Source organism: Psammomys obesus, unplaced genomic scaffold (genome assembly GCF_907164565.1).
Source record: "Psammomys obesus unplaced genomic scaffold, mPsaObe1.curated_primary_1811, whole genome shotgun sequence".
Lineage (NCBI taxonomy): Eukaryota > Metazoa > Chordata > Mammalia > Rodentia > Muridae > Psammomys > Psammomys obesus.
In genome coordinates, this window is record NW_026596039.1 from 15,550,500 (window position 1) to 15,569,660 (window position 19,161).

At 41.8% G+C, this 19,161-nt stretch overlaps 1 protein-coding gene across 1 annotated transcript in view; it reads right to left on the reverse strand.

Moving 5' to 3' along the window:
- Window positions 1-421: 421 nt before the first annotated feature.
- Window positions 422-19,161, reverse strand: part of Elmod1 (ELMO domain containing 1) — a 56,683-nt gene continuing 37,943 nt past the window's right edge. Inside the window, exons 7-11 of the mRNA XM_055621943.1 lie at window positions 15,648-15,781; window positions 14,219-14,287; window positions 11,400-11,450; window positions 10,282-10,415; window positions 422-1,862 (exon numbers count right to left, since the gene is read on the reverse strand). Of these exons, the coding sequence (XP_055477918.1) occupies window positions 1,690-1,862; window positions 10,282-10,415; window positions 11,400-11,450; window positions 14,219-14,287; window positions 15,648-15,781 (561 nt within the window). The 3' untranslated portion in view covers window positions 422-1,689. The remainder of the gene's footprint in view (window positions 1,863-10,281; window positions 10,416-11,399; window positions 11,451-14,218; window positions 14,288-15,647; window positions 15,782-19,161) is intronic.

Sequence of the window (19,161 nt, forward strand, 5' to 3'; positions counted from 1 at the left end):
ACAACAGGCAGCTGAGGGATCTTAGAAGTCAAATGTCTTTCAGTAATCAAGTCAGATTTTATAGGAAGTAATGAGGAAAAAGTAAGTGGCCAAGATTAAAGACACTTTGACAATGGAGGCAAGTGACCATCTGAATTCCGCTCCAGCCTAGTCTACACAATGAGTTATAGGTAAGGCAGGGCTACATAATGAGATCCTGTCAAAACTTTTCAGAAAAAGAAAATTTAAAAAGAGCTCACCCTGAAAGCATCATTGGACCCCAGGATGAGGGAAATCTCCCAGCCGTAACACCTGGCTGCTCTGAGGGACAGTAATTTATAACCAGTTGTGTGCCTTTGACAGTCCACCCACTCACACATTTGCATATCTTAAGACCCACAGAGCACAAAGACATCAAAACAAAACCCGTTCTCCATGACTGTAGAATGATATGTGATTTATTCATATACTGACAATTAGGCAGTACTCAAAATTCATTTAAATAAGCAAGTGATTACACAAACATCTAATAATACTAAAATCGATAGTCCCAAAGTATAAAATACCATGGGTATGAAATACCATGGTAAATACTATTCAGCAGGCTACAGTCATAATTCCAAACTAAGTCATTTTTAAGAAGATGATTCTTAGCAGTTTGAGGATGATTTTGTTTTTCTTCTTCCAAGCAACTTCTTCCAGTGATATAAGGATGCTAATTTTAAGAATCATTGCATGGTATCATTGCTTAGGTTCCTGTGTTGTAACACGTTTCCTTGCAAAAAGAAATTAAATTATTGCCCCTCAACATAGAAAACAAACCAGTGAGCACTTAGTCCCCTAAGCAAGGAGGCTCAGATCTGGGGAGTGCTAAGGACTAATTCTGGGTTCAGCAGGAGGCAGGCAGTGAGGAAACCCTTTGCAGCCTTGGAAAGATATGGCTTCTTTTCTGGGGCTCCAAGCATCATACACATATTTAGACATCCAAGCCATGAAGTGATGGGAATAAAATAATTTTCTATCCCGATGACTGCGATACAGTTGCCACTGTGGTTAAGTTAGGCTATAGTTCTGCAGGATTTCACACAAGGATGGCTCCTAGTTAAGCTAATTTCTTATAGCCTCATTACATTTTGGTGAAGTGCAGCTCTATGTGCAGGAGGAGTTTGGCTTATCATGTGTCTGTGTTATTTTTAAAGTCTTACACTTTACCAGAATGAGGTCCAAGCATGAACCCAGCTTGAGAAGCTAGCAGCAGCAGTCTTTGAGAAACATCTCAATAAATATGAACACAGAATGAGATTCAGTTAAATCTCTTACATACAAATTACAGCTAGAGAATTATTACACATTCTTAGTATTGAATGATGGGGGGCGGGGAGAAAATAAATCTAAAAAAATAGAAAAGTTTCTTCAAACCCGGGCGTCAAGGACAGATGCTAACAGTGCACAATGCCACAGTATAAGCAGTCCCTGGAGGGTAGACACTCCAGAAGTAGTGGTATTTATGGGGGGAGGGGAATCTTGGAATTATGACCAAGAGATGAAAATACTGTACCAAAATGCATGCATATATATATATACATATACATACATATATATGTATATATAATCACTATGTGCATTAGGTGTATGAGCTGTCACCTAAGCAGAGACCTAAGACGACAATGAGGCAGTGTTCTGGGGTATCCATTGAAACCAATGCGGGCACTACATGTTGATTAAACCTTCAGATGCAGCAAAATGTGGGCACAACGCCATGTTGGGGTTCTGCAGCTGCTTTAGGATCCTCTTGCGGAATTTCTCCCGCACGCGATTAAATTCCATTATGTCCATGGGGTCCTCCTCAATCCAAAACTTGTGAAACTCGTGCATCAAATAGCCTGTTAGGGACAAGACAGTGATGAGACAGCAAGATAACAGCCCTTAGTCACATTCCAAACCTCTGTGGGTGCGTGAGACCAAAAAAAACAGTCTCTATGGAGTTCCCAGGAAACACCAAGATTTCGTATGACCAGTGGAGGGGAAGCTGCCAAGCTGCCTGTTTCATTTTCTGCTTTTTGTGGCTAGTATTAGAGAAAATTTCAGTTCCACAAAGCAGGAGAGCAAAGCAGTTCTGTCACCTCTTGAACATGAATCCCACGGGAGCATGTTCTTTTTTATTTTTATTTTTTTAATGTTTATGAGTGTTTGCCTGTGCTGTATGTCTGTGCATCGCACTGTGTGGTGTCCCTTGGAGGCCAGAAGAGGGCGTTGGATTGCCTGGAACTGGAGTAACTGTTGTGACCTGCTATGTGGGTGCTGGAAATTGAGTTTCGATCCTCTGGAAGAGCAGGCAGAGCTCTTAACTAGTGGTCCATCTCTCTAGCTCAACTTCGACTTTTTGTTTTCCTTCCTTCTTTCTTCTTCCTCACCCCAGTCTCTCTTTCCTTCTCTCTCCTTTTGAGGCAAGGTCTCTTTATGTAGCCCTGGCTGTTGTGGAACTTGCTCTGTAGACCAGGCTGGCCTCAACTCATAGAGATCCACCTGCCTCAGCCTCCCAAGTGCTGGGATTAAAGGTGTGTGCCACCAGGCTTTTATTTTCAAATATTTCAACAATATTTCCAAATACATAAAATTACATTTACCTGTGTGTGTATGTCCAGGTATGTGGGTGTGGGTGCACTCGTGTGCGTGCTTATGGAGCCCAGGGGATAACATTAGGTGTGTTCTCTCCACCCTGTAACTAAGGCAGAGCCTCTCCTTGACCCCACAGCTTGCCACTTCAGTTAGCGTAGCTAGCTTCTTCTGGAGACTCCACCCTCTATGTCTCCTGATCACTGGGACTGCGGACCGGCCACCATGCCTGTGTGGTATTTATATGGGTTCTGAACTCTGCTCCTTATTCTTTACCCAATAAGCCATCTCTTCAAACCCCTGAAACGTATGCTCAAAGGACTGACAGTGACTCCTTCATCTTTCCCATCCCACCTATATTGACACAATGGTCCAGTCTTTCCAAATTACTCCACTCTGCTTTTCTTCCTCTTGATATTGAATTTAACTGATGTTTTAAATTACCCAGACATATCAAACAAATGTATTGATTATAATGTATCTAAGTCAGTAAGAATTGTAAATCAAGTCTGATTACACACTCATCATCAAGTTGCATGAAATTGCGAATAATACTTCCTTCCAAAGCACAATGACATATTCAAATGCTTTTGTCTTTCAAAGTATTTTTTTTTATCAATGAACACTCCAAAATGGAAACATTTTTCTTTTCTTTTTTTTTTAAGAATAAACGTTAAGTATTTGAAGCAAAAATCTGTTTATAGTTTCTTATTTTCCTATTTTGTTCCTTTTTTCCATCATATTGAATGTTTTTTTAATTTATTTTCATTTTTTATTTTATATTATTTCATATTGAATGTTTTTACACACATCTAAAATAATTAAAATGTGATACTTCCTTTAAAAGGCAGTATTATATGTTTGTATGTAGAAAACCCAAATATAACTGCAGGCCTCTCTAAAAATTAGAAAAAAACATAAGAAAATAATCCAAGTTTTTAAAAAAGAAAAAGTGAATGCTATAAGGCGTTCTTTGGTTTTAACTTTAGTCCTGGAGAGGACTCTCGTTGGAATCTCAGTTCTTTTACTTTCACCTATAAAGGGAAACCAGGAGGAAGGAGCAGGAGAAGAAATGGGGGGGGGGTGCATAGGAAAAGAATACAGAGCAAGAATAACAAAGGAAAACCAAAAGCGTTCCCTCTGTAACTAACGATGCACGGAAATACTGTCAGCCTAATCCTCTGAACAGCTTTAAAACATGATCTATTCATACCTCACTACACAGTATTTGAGGTGTCGCTCCCCAGTATACACTGTGGTAGTGGCCCATTCACATGGACTCACCCTCTTATCCTCTCCCTGTGTGCTAAGGCATGCTCACACAGCTAAGAACTGTCTCTCAAGCGTAGGAGAAAAGGCTGAGGGAACAATTAGTTCACATTTATTTGGGGTTGTCTATTCTGCTCCATTTCTTTTCCTTTTTCTTTCTTTTGACAAGGTCACTTGCAGCCCAGTCTGGCCTTGAACTCCCTGTGTTGCCGAGGACCTTGGACTCTTGCCCTCCTGTCTCCATCTCCCCAGTGCATTACCACACCTGGTTTATGTAGTGAGTACTGAGAATCGAATCTAGGGCCTGTGTGTGCTAGGAGAGAGTTCTACCAGGACAACTTCATCCACAGCCCTATTCCATTTCTTTCAGGACAACGGGCAAAACTGCTTTTTAACATTTCTTCTGGAGGCATTCATTCCCCTTACCAGGCTGGTCTTGAGGACACACAAAAGCTGACTACTAGGTAAACCGGAAATCGACTCCACCATCACGCCAGTTGTCTTATCTGTTTCCACTCATCTGACCTTTGGATTCCCTGAGGGGACCTATGGCTGCTTCCAGGCTTAGGCAGCTCTAGGAACAACACTGACAGTTACATAGATGAGGGAAGGATTTGGTTTTTGTTTTGTCTTTTTAAAAGGCCTTTGTATGTAGCTCTGGCTAGGCTTCAATTTTGTAATCCTCCTGCTGATTCATCCCACGATTCTTAGAAGGTTCTTGGGCCAAGAGCTGTTGGCCTGCACTTCATGGAAAAAAAAAAATCTAGTCCTTCTCTGACACTTGCAGTCTGCTTTGTACCCAGCACTCATCTCTCTTCAGGTTAAACATCTGGCCTCTCCATCCTAGCTCAAGCGCAGTGAGTGGTAGAGCCTCGTTGTCCTGGTTGTTCCAAACATGCCAGGCACATTCTTTCTTCTGATCCCTGCGCCTTGTTCACCAACAAGAACTCAATCCTTTGTTCGTCTCAGTGAGTGGAAAAGGTCCTAAGATATCTCAGGAATAGCCTGGGGTAAAATCTCAGGAGTAGCCTGGGGTATTATCTCAGGAGTAGCCTGGGGTAATATGTTAAACATGAAGATCCACCCAGATTCAGCCAGATAAATCACACATCACTGAAGTTTAAAACCTAAGGTCTAGAAGACTCCATCCTTATACATCGTTTCAGGCTTCATTCGAGGGATGTTTCAATTGACATGGTTATAAGAGAAATGAATGAGAATTCATAATTTCTTCTTTTCTTAATGTATAGAATGCACACATACTTTTTCCAACTGGTCTTTGAGCTCAAATAAATACACTTGAGCTGTTTTTGCTAGGAGAGTCAGGTTTCTTCCCCCCCTTTTCCTTGTTTATTCTTCTCTCTTATATTACATCACAACTGCAGTCTCCCCTCCCTCCTTTTCTCCCGTTCTTCCTGGACCTTCCCCTTTCCCCGTATCCACCCCTCCTGTTTCCCTTCACAAAAGAGCAGGCCTCCCAGGGATATCAACCCAACAGGGCATAACAAGTTACAATAAGATTAGGCACAAGCCCTCCTAGCAAGGCTGGATGAGGCAATCCAGGAGGAGGAAAATGGTCCCCAGACAAAGGACTCAGAGACAACCCCTACTCCTATTTGTTAGGAGTCCCGCAATAACACTAAGCTATACAACCACAACACGTATGAGGGGGCCTGGTGCTGACCCATACAGCTCCCTGATTGTAGGTTCAATCTCCGTGAACCCCTATGAGCCCTGCTTAGTAGATTCTGCAGGCCATTTTCGTGTGGTGTCCTTGATCCCTCTGCCTCCTACAATCCTTTTCCCCCTCTTTCAAAGGATTCCCTGAGCTCTGTCTACCTAATGTTTGGCTGTGGGGGACAGTCAGATTTCTAATATTATAAATTAAAATCACCTATGATGCATCCATCTCATTAGGATGCTCCTGTAGACAGTGATAAAACAGGTTCAGTGAAAACCATTTTTTAAAATTTGATTTTTGATCATATGTGTTTCTATGGTACAATGTGATAATTTGATGCTTGGGCATGATGTGGGCTATCAAATCAGATTATGTGGCATCTCTATCTCCTTTTAGTGAATAGTTTATTTTTCTGTAACACACGTAAAGATGCTCACTCTTCTACAACATGCAGACCCCCTGGCATCTCTCCCTTACGGGGACGTAATAATCAATAGTTATAGAAGAGCTCAGACACAGTTGTTTCCCTCATTTTTTCTGTTGGACATATAATTATGGAAGGCCATGTCGGAGAGCGATGGTGTTTCACAATCTGGCTCCATTTTCATATTACTTCCACTCTAAGTACAAATGTAAACAGTAAATCCTGTAGACAGATTCCCAGAGACTCTCCATGTCTTATCAGGAAAACTGATAGAGTCTATCTAACATGATTGCAACAGAAATACAGAAATAGGTGACCTGGCTTCCAAAGTACATATTACAATCATAGAACTCCACTCACGTATGTGTTATTACACAGCATTCAAAAATTCATTTGGCCAGTTGTCTGATCACGCCATCTACCAATTTCGTATGTAACAGATACACTAGTGGGCCCTGAGGATGAAGAAAAGGGTAGCGTTCTCATGTTCCCCGATTCTCTGTCTCTTGAAGGGAGAGAGATGGGTATTCAGTTTCTGGCAATGATTGTTAGCTGGGAACGCTGACAGTGCAGTGTGGGAAGAGGAGGGAGAAAACAGCTCAATCTGCTGCTTCTGGTTTTCAGTTTCATTCATTCCCCAATGCCACAGGCTGTCCGAGCAGACTTATCTCTCTCCCTCTTACAGATGTGGACACTGGGCTCAGCCAGGAAGCTCCAACAGTGTGCAAACAGCTGGAAGCCAGGGCTGAACCAGGCTGTCACCCCATCCAAGCTACAGGCTGCCTCTCCCAGTCATTCTCTTCCTCTGGTGCTCATTTCTGTGTAATAGTTGCTTCTCTCGAAGGTCAAAGAAAAGATAATCCCTCCGTCTTCTGCGCGTGTCCTTTCCCTGATCACTGCACCTAACCGCACCCCATTCCGTTCGGTCTGTGTGTTCACTGGAGCTGTAGATTGGATGTCATTTTCACAACACAGTGCCTTGGCAGCACGGCATCCACCAGGACCGTAAAGCCAGGACGACGGAGCCATTATGTTCCTATTTCCTTTCCTCTAGATGAAATACTTGCTTTGAATACTAATTTGGCTTTGCCATCTAAAGCCTGCTGCATATTTATTGCTGCTTAAATGTGTCTTGGTTTTGCTTCACTGCATCCTGTTAGGAGAAAGCAGGGGCATGTGCAGGGACACAGATAATTGCAATAATATTACAGAGGAGATGTGCAGAGGCGGCCATGTCCAGTGGAAGGACAGTGAATCCAGTTTGCCTCTTCTAAAGATGCCTGGTCTCTCTGTCCATAACCCAGTCAGCTAGAGGATTGCTGCTCTTTCTAAAACTGGAAGAGTGTCCTGGGAAATAAGATCCTGCCTCATGCTTCCTTATCTGCACTAGGATTCTTTTGAAAAGCCTATTAGTTGGGTAATGCCAAAACATTACCACATCAGCTACATCCTGTTTTCCCCTGAAAAAAAAAAATATATCATTTAACATTGTAGAATCTTATCTGCCTGTCAGTTCATCCATTTGTCCATCCATCCATCTGCCCACCCATTCATCCAATATATAGTTACTAAACACGCTCTGAGCATATAGCCATGAACAAAGCATCTACTCCTACCCTACTCCTACATGCCAATTATTGCTGGCTTTAACTCTGGTTCTTTCCTGGAGATGTCAGTTGCTGTGTGATTCTGATTTTTAACTCCAAGCAGATGAGTTAAAAGTCTGTAGGCAGATCCCCTCTAACACATCAGGGATCTATGGCTTCTCATAGGAATGTCCATTTTGTGCCTCTGAATAGACCTCTCCAAAGAAACTTACCTTCAGTTCACCTCAAATTAAACTCATTCTATTTTCACTTACAAGAGCTTCTGTGATTTGTCTAAGATGGAAATTCTAGGACAGGGCAACTTTTAAAGGGTTAATGAAACACAGTGCATGAGATTTTGTTAGTAGTTATGCTCATGCTCTCCAACAGGGCTCAAAGCTCTTCAGGGTCCATTCCAAATTCTCCTACATTTCCCATACACAGCTAATCACACCCTCTTCAGTTTCCTATCTAATAACACCCTCTAGGGTATCACAGCTGATCACAGCCTCTTCTTTTTGTATCTGATCACACCCTCCTCAGTTTCATGTCTAATCATACCCTCGCTGTTGTAGTGCTTGGAGCTGCTGTACTCTCCTGTTTTATGGCCTGTGTCCTTGCCACTTCTCCTTCTCTGGCTGGGCAACTCAGTCGCCATTGCTTTACTTTCCACCACTCATCCTTTGGTTTTCCCGGAAAGCAGCATTTGCTTTAGGGAGCTCTCTCTGCCTTTCAGACTGAGTGGGCAAGGCCAGCAATGGACCTTTGCGATGTTTTAAAGCAGTATCTTTACTTCCTGGTATGTTGTACTTATTTGTTTAGATGCTAGTATTCCTCAACATAGACCCTCATATACAGTAAAATCTTGGTTAATATTTGTTGGAGATTGAGTTGCTACAGGAGTGAACACAATCACCCAATGGTCAAAACAAGAGATATAAAATGTCACATGAGGGATTTATACTTCCGCTAACAGGTACTTGCTTTATAAAGCAAATTCATCTTTAAACACCTTTTCATTCTTATCAGTTGTACATGCATTGTTCAGCATCAAACAGTTTCGTATGTTTTGGTAAGAAAACAAAGCACCGTGAAAGACGGTGCCCTCCCCTACCTAACCCTTGCTCTAGAGTTGCTTTGGCTGATTCGTCCAGCAGCCCCACACAAGCTGCGTTCCAGTTTTGGACTGTTTTTTAAACCCCTGTTTACAGAGGATAAGCTCCTGTTCAGGGGCCCAGCCACACCCAATTTCTTACTGCTTTTTTAATCCAGTACCAACTGCCTACTTTGCTCATTTACTTGGTTTTCCATTTAAATCAACCACAAACCACTTTCCCTAAGGATGTCAAACGTATCCTAGATGTGTCTGAACATGATTGATGTTCGCTCAGTTTTAGAGCTTTGTCAAAATCCAGATCTGTCCTTCTCAGCCTATTGTGTGGGACCCACCTTGGAACGGCCCCTTTCCGTCACCTGAAGAACCCCTTTACTCTCCTCCTGGAAAGATTTCCTACTGTCTGGGTTAATTAAGTCTTCCTAGAATTACTCTTTGATTTTGTGAAAATATTATATGTTTCAAGAGATTCCTGATCAAGTTATGGGGAAGTAAAATATTTAAGACCTTGCATTCATTAAGGAAAGTCTGCTCTATTTTGATATCCAGTACTCAGTTGGTAGGTGAGACTGGGAATATAATTTGCAATTGTAAATCATATTCCCTTTGGGCCATCTTCAGATTTTGTAGTTATCATTCCAACATGTTTTAGAACAATGTCATTCTTGAGAAGTCTAGTGTAGTCTTGGTTCCAAAGTTTTTGAGCGACAGTTTCAGAAGATTTCAGAATCATGTCTTTACAACCTCATGCTAGCTCACAGTGACATAGACTTTCATTTATTATGTTGGTTTGGTAGATCTTACTCTATTATGTTGGCATTTAGAGTTTAAAATATGAAAAAAAAATTAAAAAAAAAAGAATTTAAAATATGAAAACCTATCTATCAGACCTAAAGTTTTACTATGTCTGTCTGTCTATTTATCGTGTGTGTGTGTGTGTGCATGTATGTGAGACAATGCATTTGTGAGAGGTCAGAGGACAACTTGTAAGAGTTGGTTCTTGCCTTCTGTCATGTGGGTCTTGGGGATCAAACTCAGATTGTCAGCCTTAGTGGAAAGTGTCTTCACCCACAAAGCCATCTTGCTGGTCTGATTTTTTTCTTGAGTAATTTCTTTGTTTTCTTTCCCTTAGTTTCCCCTTCTTCAGAGAGGAGACTCCTTACAATGGCCCTTCCATGCTTCAGTCTTTTTTATTTTATTTTTCCCTTTTCCTTTTCATCAATACTTTTTTGATCTACTTTCTGGGCAAGTCTTTCAACACTCCTTTCTAATCTTCTCGTGAATTTTATCTCTGTCAAAACATAGAACCTGGCAGTCAACTCAGGCTTTCTTTAGAGTTGCATTCTTCAGTGTTAAGTCGTGCTAGATCAGAGGGAGACAGACAAAAGTCAGACCTGAAGTTGACACATTGCAAATCATCTAAGAGCTGAGAAAAAGAAAAATCTGTGATGCCCAGAAATATAAGCATAGGTGTGTAAATGAGGAAACAAACAAAGAAGTCAAATGCAAACAAGCTTCCTGCATGAAGTACCTTCATCACAATGACCTCTCATTTGACCCTTCTCTGGCATGCTCTACAGAAACCCACACTGATAAACAGCAGGACACTCACAGAACGTTTGTTGGAAGTGAGTCAGCGTTGGCGCTTCGGGGGCGATGTTGTAGAAGTGTGTTTTCAGGGCACCACTCACGAGCAGATTATATGCCAGATCAGTGATGTTGATGCCCACGATTGCAAAGGAGTACCTGCAAGTGGAAATCACAAACCCACAGTGTTGCAATGTGGGAAATAAGCACTTCAGGAGCTGATAACCTCAGCTCTCAAGTCCTGTCAGATCACCAGAGCGGCACGCTGCCCACACATCTCCCCCAAATCAAAGCCTTACCCTTTAAATCTACCACAGAGTTTCAGGAGCGTGTGCCAAGGAAACTGCGAGTTTACATGCCTCGACTTGGTAACTCCACTTCCAAACATCTGGTCAGTCAGTGTCTAAAGTTGACAACGCTTTATATGTAAGAATATTTATTGCAGGATTATTTATCATAGTGAGACAGGGAAACCACTCAAGTATGCTAAAGAGATTCCTAGGGAAATCATGGTAAATTTTGGTGCTAACTAAATTATGGCGATTTTACAGCTAACTAAAATTGCATTCCTAGAGATTTTAAAGCAAGATGCACGCTGAGATTTAGGGTGGGTGCAGACGTGTGCATGAAGAAACAGCCCCGATACAAAGCTCTGAGTGGTCACTACGGGCGTGAACAGGTGACGGGTTGGGCTGAGTTCTGCTCAGCGTTTCTGTGGTTTTTCTAAATTTAAATTTTTACGTGAGAAGAAAATATTAAGTTACCAGTACAAAGTATATTTTATCTACTTTTTCTACAGAAAGGGAAACAGAACGCTCAAATTCTCTATGTTGTTATGAATCCAGCATAGAAATGTTTTTAATGAAACAGGCCATTAATAACATTTGTTAATCTGTTTATCTGTGTGTGTGCATGTGCGATCCTGTGCCTCGGCATGTGTGTGTCGAGGTCAGGAGAGATTTTGAGCATTCTTTCCTTCTACGTATAGGTTCCAGGGCTCGAACTCCGATCACCAGTTAGACCTGAGATCTTTTGGAGCTTAGTTAGATGGTTCCGAGTCACCATGTGGATGCTGGCGATCAAACCCTGTTTTGCTGTCCCCGGGCCATGACTGACAGTCTTCACCTACAATCCCACACTTACCCGATTGCTTTGTCCATCCTTTTCTTTTCCCAATCTGTCTTGCTGAATTTGCTGAAAGAAGGAATAAAGAAACGAACACTTAGCATTTGACCTGTTCTTGCTCTCTTTGAATGCTTATATTAAACTGTTAACTACATGTAGAGATACATGCAACCCTATCACCACACTAAGCAGTCTGAAGGCATCACTGCTAAACGCAGCAAACGGTACATGCCCGCCTGGTGGCACACATCTGTAATCCTGCCAATCCGCACTTGTATTGTTGCTTTTAGAGTTGATATATTAAAGCTGATTAGTGTTAGATAGCATACATATACATACAGTTAACAGTTTTAACATAAGGCGACGTGGGAAGGTTTGAGGTCTAGGTCAGCCTGGGCTACACGGTAAGGCCTTGACTCAAAAATAAGCAAACTTTGGCAGCGGAGGTACATACAATTTTTAAATTCGTCTAAGTTGGAAAAAGGGGAGTTTTCTCGAGCAGATGGCAAACCACACGCTACAAACATTCATGTAATACACAGCACACAAACACAGAAACGTGGTACAGAATGGACATTTAAACGCGTGTGCTCTCTACTCTGAGCGACTGGTGATGGCGCCAGATCATCGCTGGAACTGTTAACATATTCCTATTTTAAAAGTGTGAGTTCTGACCAACAAACTAGAGAGACACCAGAAGAGTTTTGCCTCTAAAAAAGGTTCATCTTTAAAATGAATTGAATTGCAAGTGAAATTTAAATAATTTGTGAGTATAATTTTTCTCTTCAACAAAGCTTTGAGAGTCCAGAGTGTTATCTAATGTATTACATGGACTCCCGTACCTATGGCTGTTAAATACAATCTTTGTCTGCATTTTAAATGAAAGAAAAGGCCAAGTAGCTGCCACTCACTTGATTACTTATAAGACAGGCCCCAGATAAACAAACAAAAATCAACAGGAGTTACTTGCCTCTTTAAAATCACATCCCTCAAGTTACTTTAGGACTATAAGAAATAGATTAGCATTTTCAAGACATTCTGGTTCACATTTGGTGACTTTCACCATCAGTTTGAAGCAGCTAATACAAAAGCCTCTTTCTCTTTGACTGGACTGCATCTTGAGGGATAAACTAGGTACACACACACACACACACACACACACACACACACACACACATGCAGAGGCCAGTCTTCTTAAGAGAGTTCACAGTTCCTCAAGCTCTCTTTGTCATGGCTGACAAAGGAGCCACGAGTGTGAAGCCTCTGACGACCCTCCCCTTGTTTGAGGATGGATCACTGACAAAATTTATCCCCCTTCAATGGTTATTCAAAAAATATTTTAGGCTCATTATTACTTCCCCAGATCACAGACTATGCAGGGCTTCTGGTTCTGTCTGATCTGGGAAACATGCCTGGAAAGACACACGGATCCTCAGCCAGCTTTAATAGAGGAAGTTCAGAGGCTCCCAGTGCAGAAATATGCAATCCAGAAGATAGAGTTGAAAAGTCACAGAGGCTCGAGTTTTATCATGTGATCAATTAAGAATCAGTGAGATGACTTTAATGTTTTTCTTAAAGTAAAGAAAATGAACTTTTAATATTATAAAAGATTATAAAAGTAAGTTTGGGAAAGTAATGCAATTTAATGAACCTTAGCCAAATGGAACTATGGAGGAGGATAATAGTAACAACAGTGAAATAAACCCAAGTCAACCGATTCCTGAATTTTAAGACTGCTATAATAAAACTTTATGTTTATTTAGCCAATAATAACCAAGTGCTGTCAGGTGGAGGACAAAAAAAAATCTATAAGATGGTAAAATAGAAGGAATCTTTATGAGAAGAGCTGCTATTTATAATAATCAAATTGGAAATACATCAACTGAGGCCAGGAGTGGTGGTTTATAATCCCAGCACTAGGCAGGCAGAGGCCAGTGGATCTCTGTGAGTTTGAGGCCAGCCTGGTCTACACAGTGAGCTCCAGGGCATCCATAGCTATGTAGTGAGACCGTGTCTCAAAAATTTACTAATCGGAAATGAAGTTTTCACTATGCAAAAATATTTCCAAATCAAATGTCCCTTGAGGGAATTAGGTCATGTATGTGAGATGTTCACCTTTTGAAAGGAAGGGATTAAATGTCCTTCAAGACAGGTATAGTTCGGGCTCCTTGGCCTAGATTAGATCAATCTGGCTTTTAGCCTATAAAAATGCAGCCCATAAGTAATCAACCATATTAGATTAAAAGTTGGTGAATGTTTGCCTTTAAAAGTGTTTTTCATAGATCTACTTATTTTAGAAATTCTTTATCTGTTCATTCTAAAATAGAATAAAAGCAAAACACAAAAACAAAGAAAAATACCTTATTTCCTCCTTAGTGATATCCCTTCATGTATTCAGTCAAAGAAAAAAAATCAAGTAAATGCAAGTGAAAATGCAAACACGGTCTTGAACTTTAAAACAAAAATAGCCTTAGTAATCCAAGCCTTTCTCAGTTGGCTTCAACTTCATGCTTCCATTTGCCCTGTATGCCCACACCACACTCCCTGGTCTCTGAACCCTTTCCTTTAGATCTGTCCCTCAGTGTTCACCTTTCAATTTTCCGAAGCACTCTTGACACACACTTTGCTTCAAGGACACCACTCTACACTCTAAATTCTGAAATGCGTATCTGAAGTATTAACCTTCCTGTTTAGCATCCGTCAAAGGGGCTAGCAGGAGCACTTTATGCTTGCTCCCAGTGAGCTGGCTCTCCTGATACTCTTCTCTGTAGATCCACGTGGGAAAGAATATTTACTAATCCGCAAAGCCTAAGCCGTCCTTTGTTTTGAATAGTTACCTGCATTTCGGATGAACAGAGTCGGAGAGGACCTGCTGAGCTACCGTGGCGTCCCGCTCTGCGAAATACCTGCAGGCAGAGGGAAGGAACACCGTGACTGCAGTGCCTGCTCACGGGAGTCACCCGCATCTGGGGGAAGGTCGCTGGGTACTCAGGGCACTGGCAGGGGCCCATCACTCTTCTACAGCCAACAGACTTGAAAACTGAATTATCAACTGTATTATTACCCAGGGAGCCAAGTATGTAACGAAGCATCATAGATGGTTTAGGTTTCTGAAGTGACTCAAGACCTCCAGAGGCAAAAGCCAGAGAGAAGTAACATAGCAAAGAAAAGAAGGAATCCTTGCTCCTCACCCCTCTCCTCCCCTCCCTTCCATTCCCATTCCTTCCCCTTCTGATACACACTCTCTTCCCTTCCTTATTTTCCTTCTGTCCTTCCTTTCTTCTTGTTTTTTTTTCCAAGACAGTACCTCCTGCAGCTCAGGTTGGCATTGACCCCATTATACAGCCAAGGATGAGTCCTGATGCCCTTGCTTCTGTCTCCCAAGAGTTAGGATTACAGGCATGAGCCCAAACGGCCAGATCAAATGGATCTTTCTTAGAAAGCAGTTACACTGTATTTGAATTCTTGGTGATTAGAAAACATCTCACAGAGCTTAGGGATGTTAATAAAAACCAAAATTTTCTGCCTTTTGATGAGGGACTGGTAATGAATTTTTACAATAAACATAAAAACTCACACAACCCTAAAAGTACTTCATAAAAATTATTTGACACACACAGGCAATAAAAGTATAGCAAAGTTGCTAAAGTATGCCTCTGTAACTTATTGTACAAATCTAAGGGGGTACAGGAAAAGTTAAAGCAGCAGTTTTAGATTTATTTGTTTCTTTGGTGTGTTGTGTAGATGTGGAGGTCGGACTGATGGAGCTGGTTCTCTCCTTTCACCATGTAGGTTTCCAGGCTCAAACTCAGCTCATTGAAGGTGGCAGCAGGCAATTATCCCTGCTGAAACATTTCAAGGCCCAGTATTGGTTTTTGTTTTTGTTTTTGTTTTTTTGAGGTACATAACAAAATATGAGCAGTGATAAATAGTACAAGATTTTCATTAACTCTTTTTTTTTGAGTCTAAAAATGATGTTGCAACTTCTGAATTCAGGTCATCAATATAAGAGGGTGTGTTTTGCATGTGCTTAAAGCTTTTCATAATAAAAAATTTAAAATGCATATCTAAGAGCTGCTTTAAACAAGTCTGTTGAAATATAGGCAAGGTGCTGGCAAGTTTTAAAATCATATGAACCTGATTTTCTCTTCAGAGGATATGAATATCTTCTGGCATCTCTTGGAAAGTGATAACTCCTCTTTGCAATTTCAACACCAGAAGACTAGCACGTCGCTTTAATGCCCAACTATTCTGTATTTTACTCACTGTAGATTGTAAAGCCCCAGAAGACCCATTCCTCGGAAATCGGTTTTCGGATCGTCACCTTGGAAACCAATCTCACACCACTGCTTAGAAATCCGAGACTCCAGTGGGGTGTTGGGCTTCAGGAACTCCCATAGCTGGAGGCAGAAGAAAGGAGAACCACTCGGGTATTTACTCACAAGCGCCCGTCTTATTGGTTCAGATCTTGTGAGCTGTAGTCTGACAAGGTGATTTGCAAAGGTGGACACATGCACATACGTTACAACAGCAGTTCCCAGAGGTGACACACCTTTCTGGGTTGGATGATTAAAAAAAAAAAGCAAAAACTGTTATTTCACAATAAGAGAGAGAGGTGATAAGCCTTTACTCTCATCTCGAGAGCGAGCTGCAGAATGCTATTATGGAGTTGCGGCTTTGAAGGCAATGGAAGGCCTGCGTGTATATTATAGTGTTGTAAACTTTTATATTTTGGCTCCTAATTAATGAGATGAACAATATTCGACAGAAATGCTCTTGGGGGGGGTCTCTAAAATATTTAAGAGTACAAAGAAAAAGGAAAATGTTGAGGTCACCTCTTGTTCTACTCCACTGAACCCTTTTCCTAACATTACATTAATATGTTTAAGCATGAACAACATGAATGAAAACCGTAGGAGATGGCCTTGAGTTTTACTTCTTAGGTCTCGCCTGTGGCAGGAGTGAGAACAAATATCATACAGTTAGATGAAGAAACATCGGCATTGTTCACGAGTAAGCCTCAAAATACATTATCATCTTGAAGGGTTGCCTAAAGCAACCTCACTCAAAATCAACTGCAGACCAGTGGGAAATGTAAATTCACAACACTATTCTCCACATTTAGTTTATTATTGTCCAGCTTTTCTGAAGAAAACTAGGTCTGGCACATCCTAATGACAGAGATGGGGAGGCGGGGATTATGATTCATGGTTCTATATAAGAATGTTATGCTTGGAGATAAACGTAGCTCTGAGCCTCCTGATGGAGGTTTCAAGTGCTGGGAATTGAGTTTGGGTCAATTGTGGAAGAACAGGAAGTGCTCTTAACTGCTGAGCCATCTCTCCGGCCCCACAATTATTATATACATCCAAATATTTTATTTCTTTTATTTTATTTCTTTGTGTGTGTGTAGTAGTTATACATGTTAATGTGGGTGTGTGTTGTGGACATGTGTGCACATTTGAGTGGGGCCAGAGGTTGGTATTGAGAGTCTCCCTCAATTGCTTTTTATCTTACTTTATTATTATTATTTTTAAGATAAGGACTCTCTGTGGACCTGGAGCTCGCCAATTCAACCCGTCTAGATGGCCAGTGAGCTTCAGGGAGCTTTTGCAGCTTGAAACTGCGGGTCCTCACGCATGTATAGAGAGCACGTGGCTGACGGTCTTTTCTCTAGGCACCAGTACCGCAGTCTCTTCTTCCTAGTTCAGGAATAGTTAGACTTCCAAATTCTCTATTTTATATTACAGGAATCTTAAAGCTTCAACAGAATGGCAATCCAAAATTGTCTTGCTTTATTATCACGTATCGGGCACAGCACGAAGCATAATAACTGATGGCAGAGAACACGAGCAGGTGAAACTCCGCACTTCAGTGGCAGAGAGATGGCCATGAGGTAAAGCGCTTGCTCCGCAAGTGTGAGGACCCCAGGTTGATTTCCAGAATTCGCACAAATGCTTGGAGTGACGGCTCAAGCTTTTAATTTTTTAGTTCTGGGATGTAGAGAGAGAAGAGAAAACTCTGGAATTCGCTAGTTCCAGGTCAATGAGACACACTGTCCCCAAAGAGCAAAGTGGGTGGTTTCTGAGGTTGACATCTCAACTCCACAGTCACATACACAAACGTGCACATGCACCCACGCTTGTGCATGAGCGTGGACACACACACACACACACACACCCAGCAGTTTACCTTCATGTACTGTGGTTTTTATAGACACACTCTAATATATTTCTTCTTCGTAAGAATCAACATTTATGCTGGTGTCACAGCATATCAGTTCAACATATCTAAAGGTATAGAGACATCAGGCGTGATGGTGCACCTGAAATCATAGCACACGGGAGGTAGAGGCAGGCAGGTGGATCAGGAGTTCGAGGTCAGCCTTGGTTACACAGTGAATTAAAGGCCTGGTTTAGCTGAGCTTATAAACTGGCCCAGTAAACCCTGTGCATGAGCTTTCTGGCTACTTTGGGCATCGAGCTGTGTGAACTCTGCTGTGACTACTTCCTTCTCTCTTTGTAGCAGGACAGCAGCCAGGGACAGCAGAAACACTTGCTCATGGCTATGTGACCATAAAACACGAACAAAAATGGGTTGCAGGCCAAAACTGGCCCATGTGCTTTTGATGACTCTTGTCCTAAATAATTTTGTGGACTAGGAAGCAGGGCATCACCACCCATCTTAAAGATGAAGCTTGAACTGGGGCAACTAGACACCGACATCGGCCAGGCTCTGCAGACACAGGGGTAGGCTGGGCACGGTTTCCTCTGAGCAAACAGTGCAGCGCAGCCTGGGAGCCTTTTCTAGCGAAGTGAGCTTGCACGGTCACTTAAGGGCTCAGCCTCGGTTTTCTCACCCCCATCTCCAAATGACGATAAAAACAGTGTATCAGCACAAGGCTGCTGTGAGAATTACAATGGAGAACTCCGTGCAGAATTTACTGTAGTGATTGGAGCACAGCAAACATCCGGCAGGTGTTTCAGCATTATGAAAGGTTCGAGACTATTTCAAAATCTGGTGAGTAAGGCTTTTAAAAGCCAGGTGGCTTCTTCCCTGAGAATAATGAATAGCAGTGGGAACAATGAGCAAATTCCTGGGCACTTGGGTGGCACAGCCTGGCCTGTGTTATGGGGAGAGGCTCTGTATGTAATGGCCAAGGATGCAGAATTTGGAGCTAAGAGATTCACTGGGAAGGGGCAAAAGGGCAGCTCTGGGCAATATGGACTCTGTACGATAGCACACAGGAAAACTGAGGATGTTTTGTTTTGTTTGAGGAAGGATCTTTCATACAGCACAGACTGACCTTTAAGCCCCAATCACCTTTGGCCTCCTCCGAGCTGTACTAGTGTCTAGGGACTAACATGGCTAGACTTGTCTCATAAAAACCTCTCTGTCAGCATTTAGAAGATGAAGGAAAGAGTCTAATGGCCAGGGTGGCGCACACCTATAATCTCAGCATTCTGGAAGCTCGGGAAGGAGGATTGCCACAAATTCAAGGACAGGCTTGTCTACATAATGAGTTCAGGACCAAGTCACAATGACACAGTGAGACTTTGCCTCAGAACAAACAAACAGTGCCAAAGCCAATGGTTTGTTATTTGCTAGATATGTGGTACTCAGATAGTCAGAACCTGAACTAAAATGAATGTAGTTTTCTCATCTTTAAAGTAATCATTACCTGATTTGTTTTTTTAAGATTTTAATTAATTTATTTATTATGCATACAGTGTTCTGCTTACACGTACTCCTGCTCGCTAGAAGAGGGCACTAGATCTCA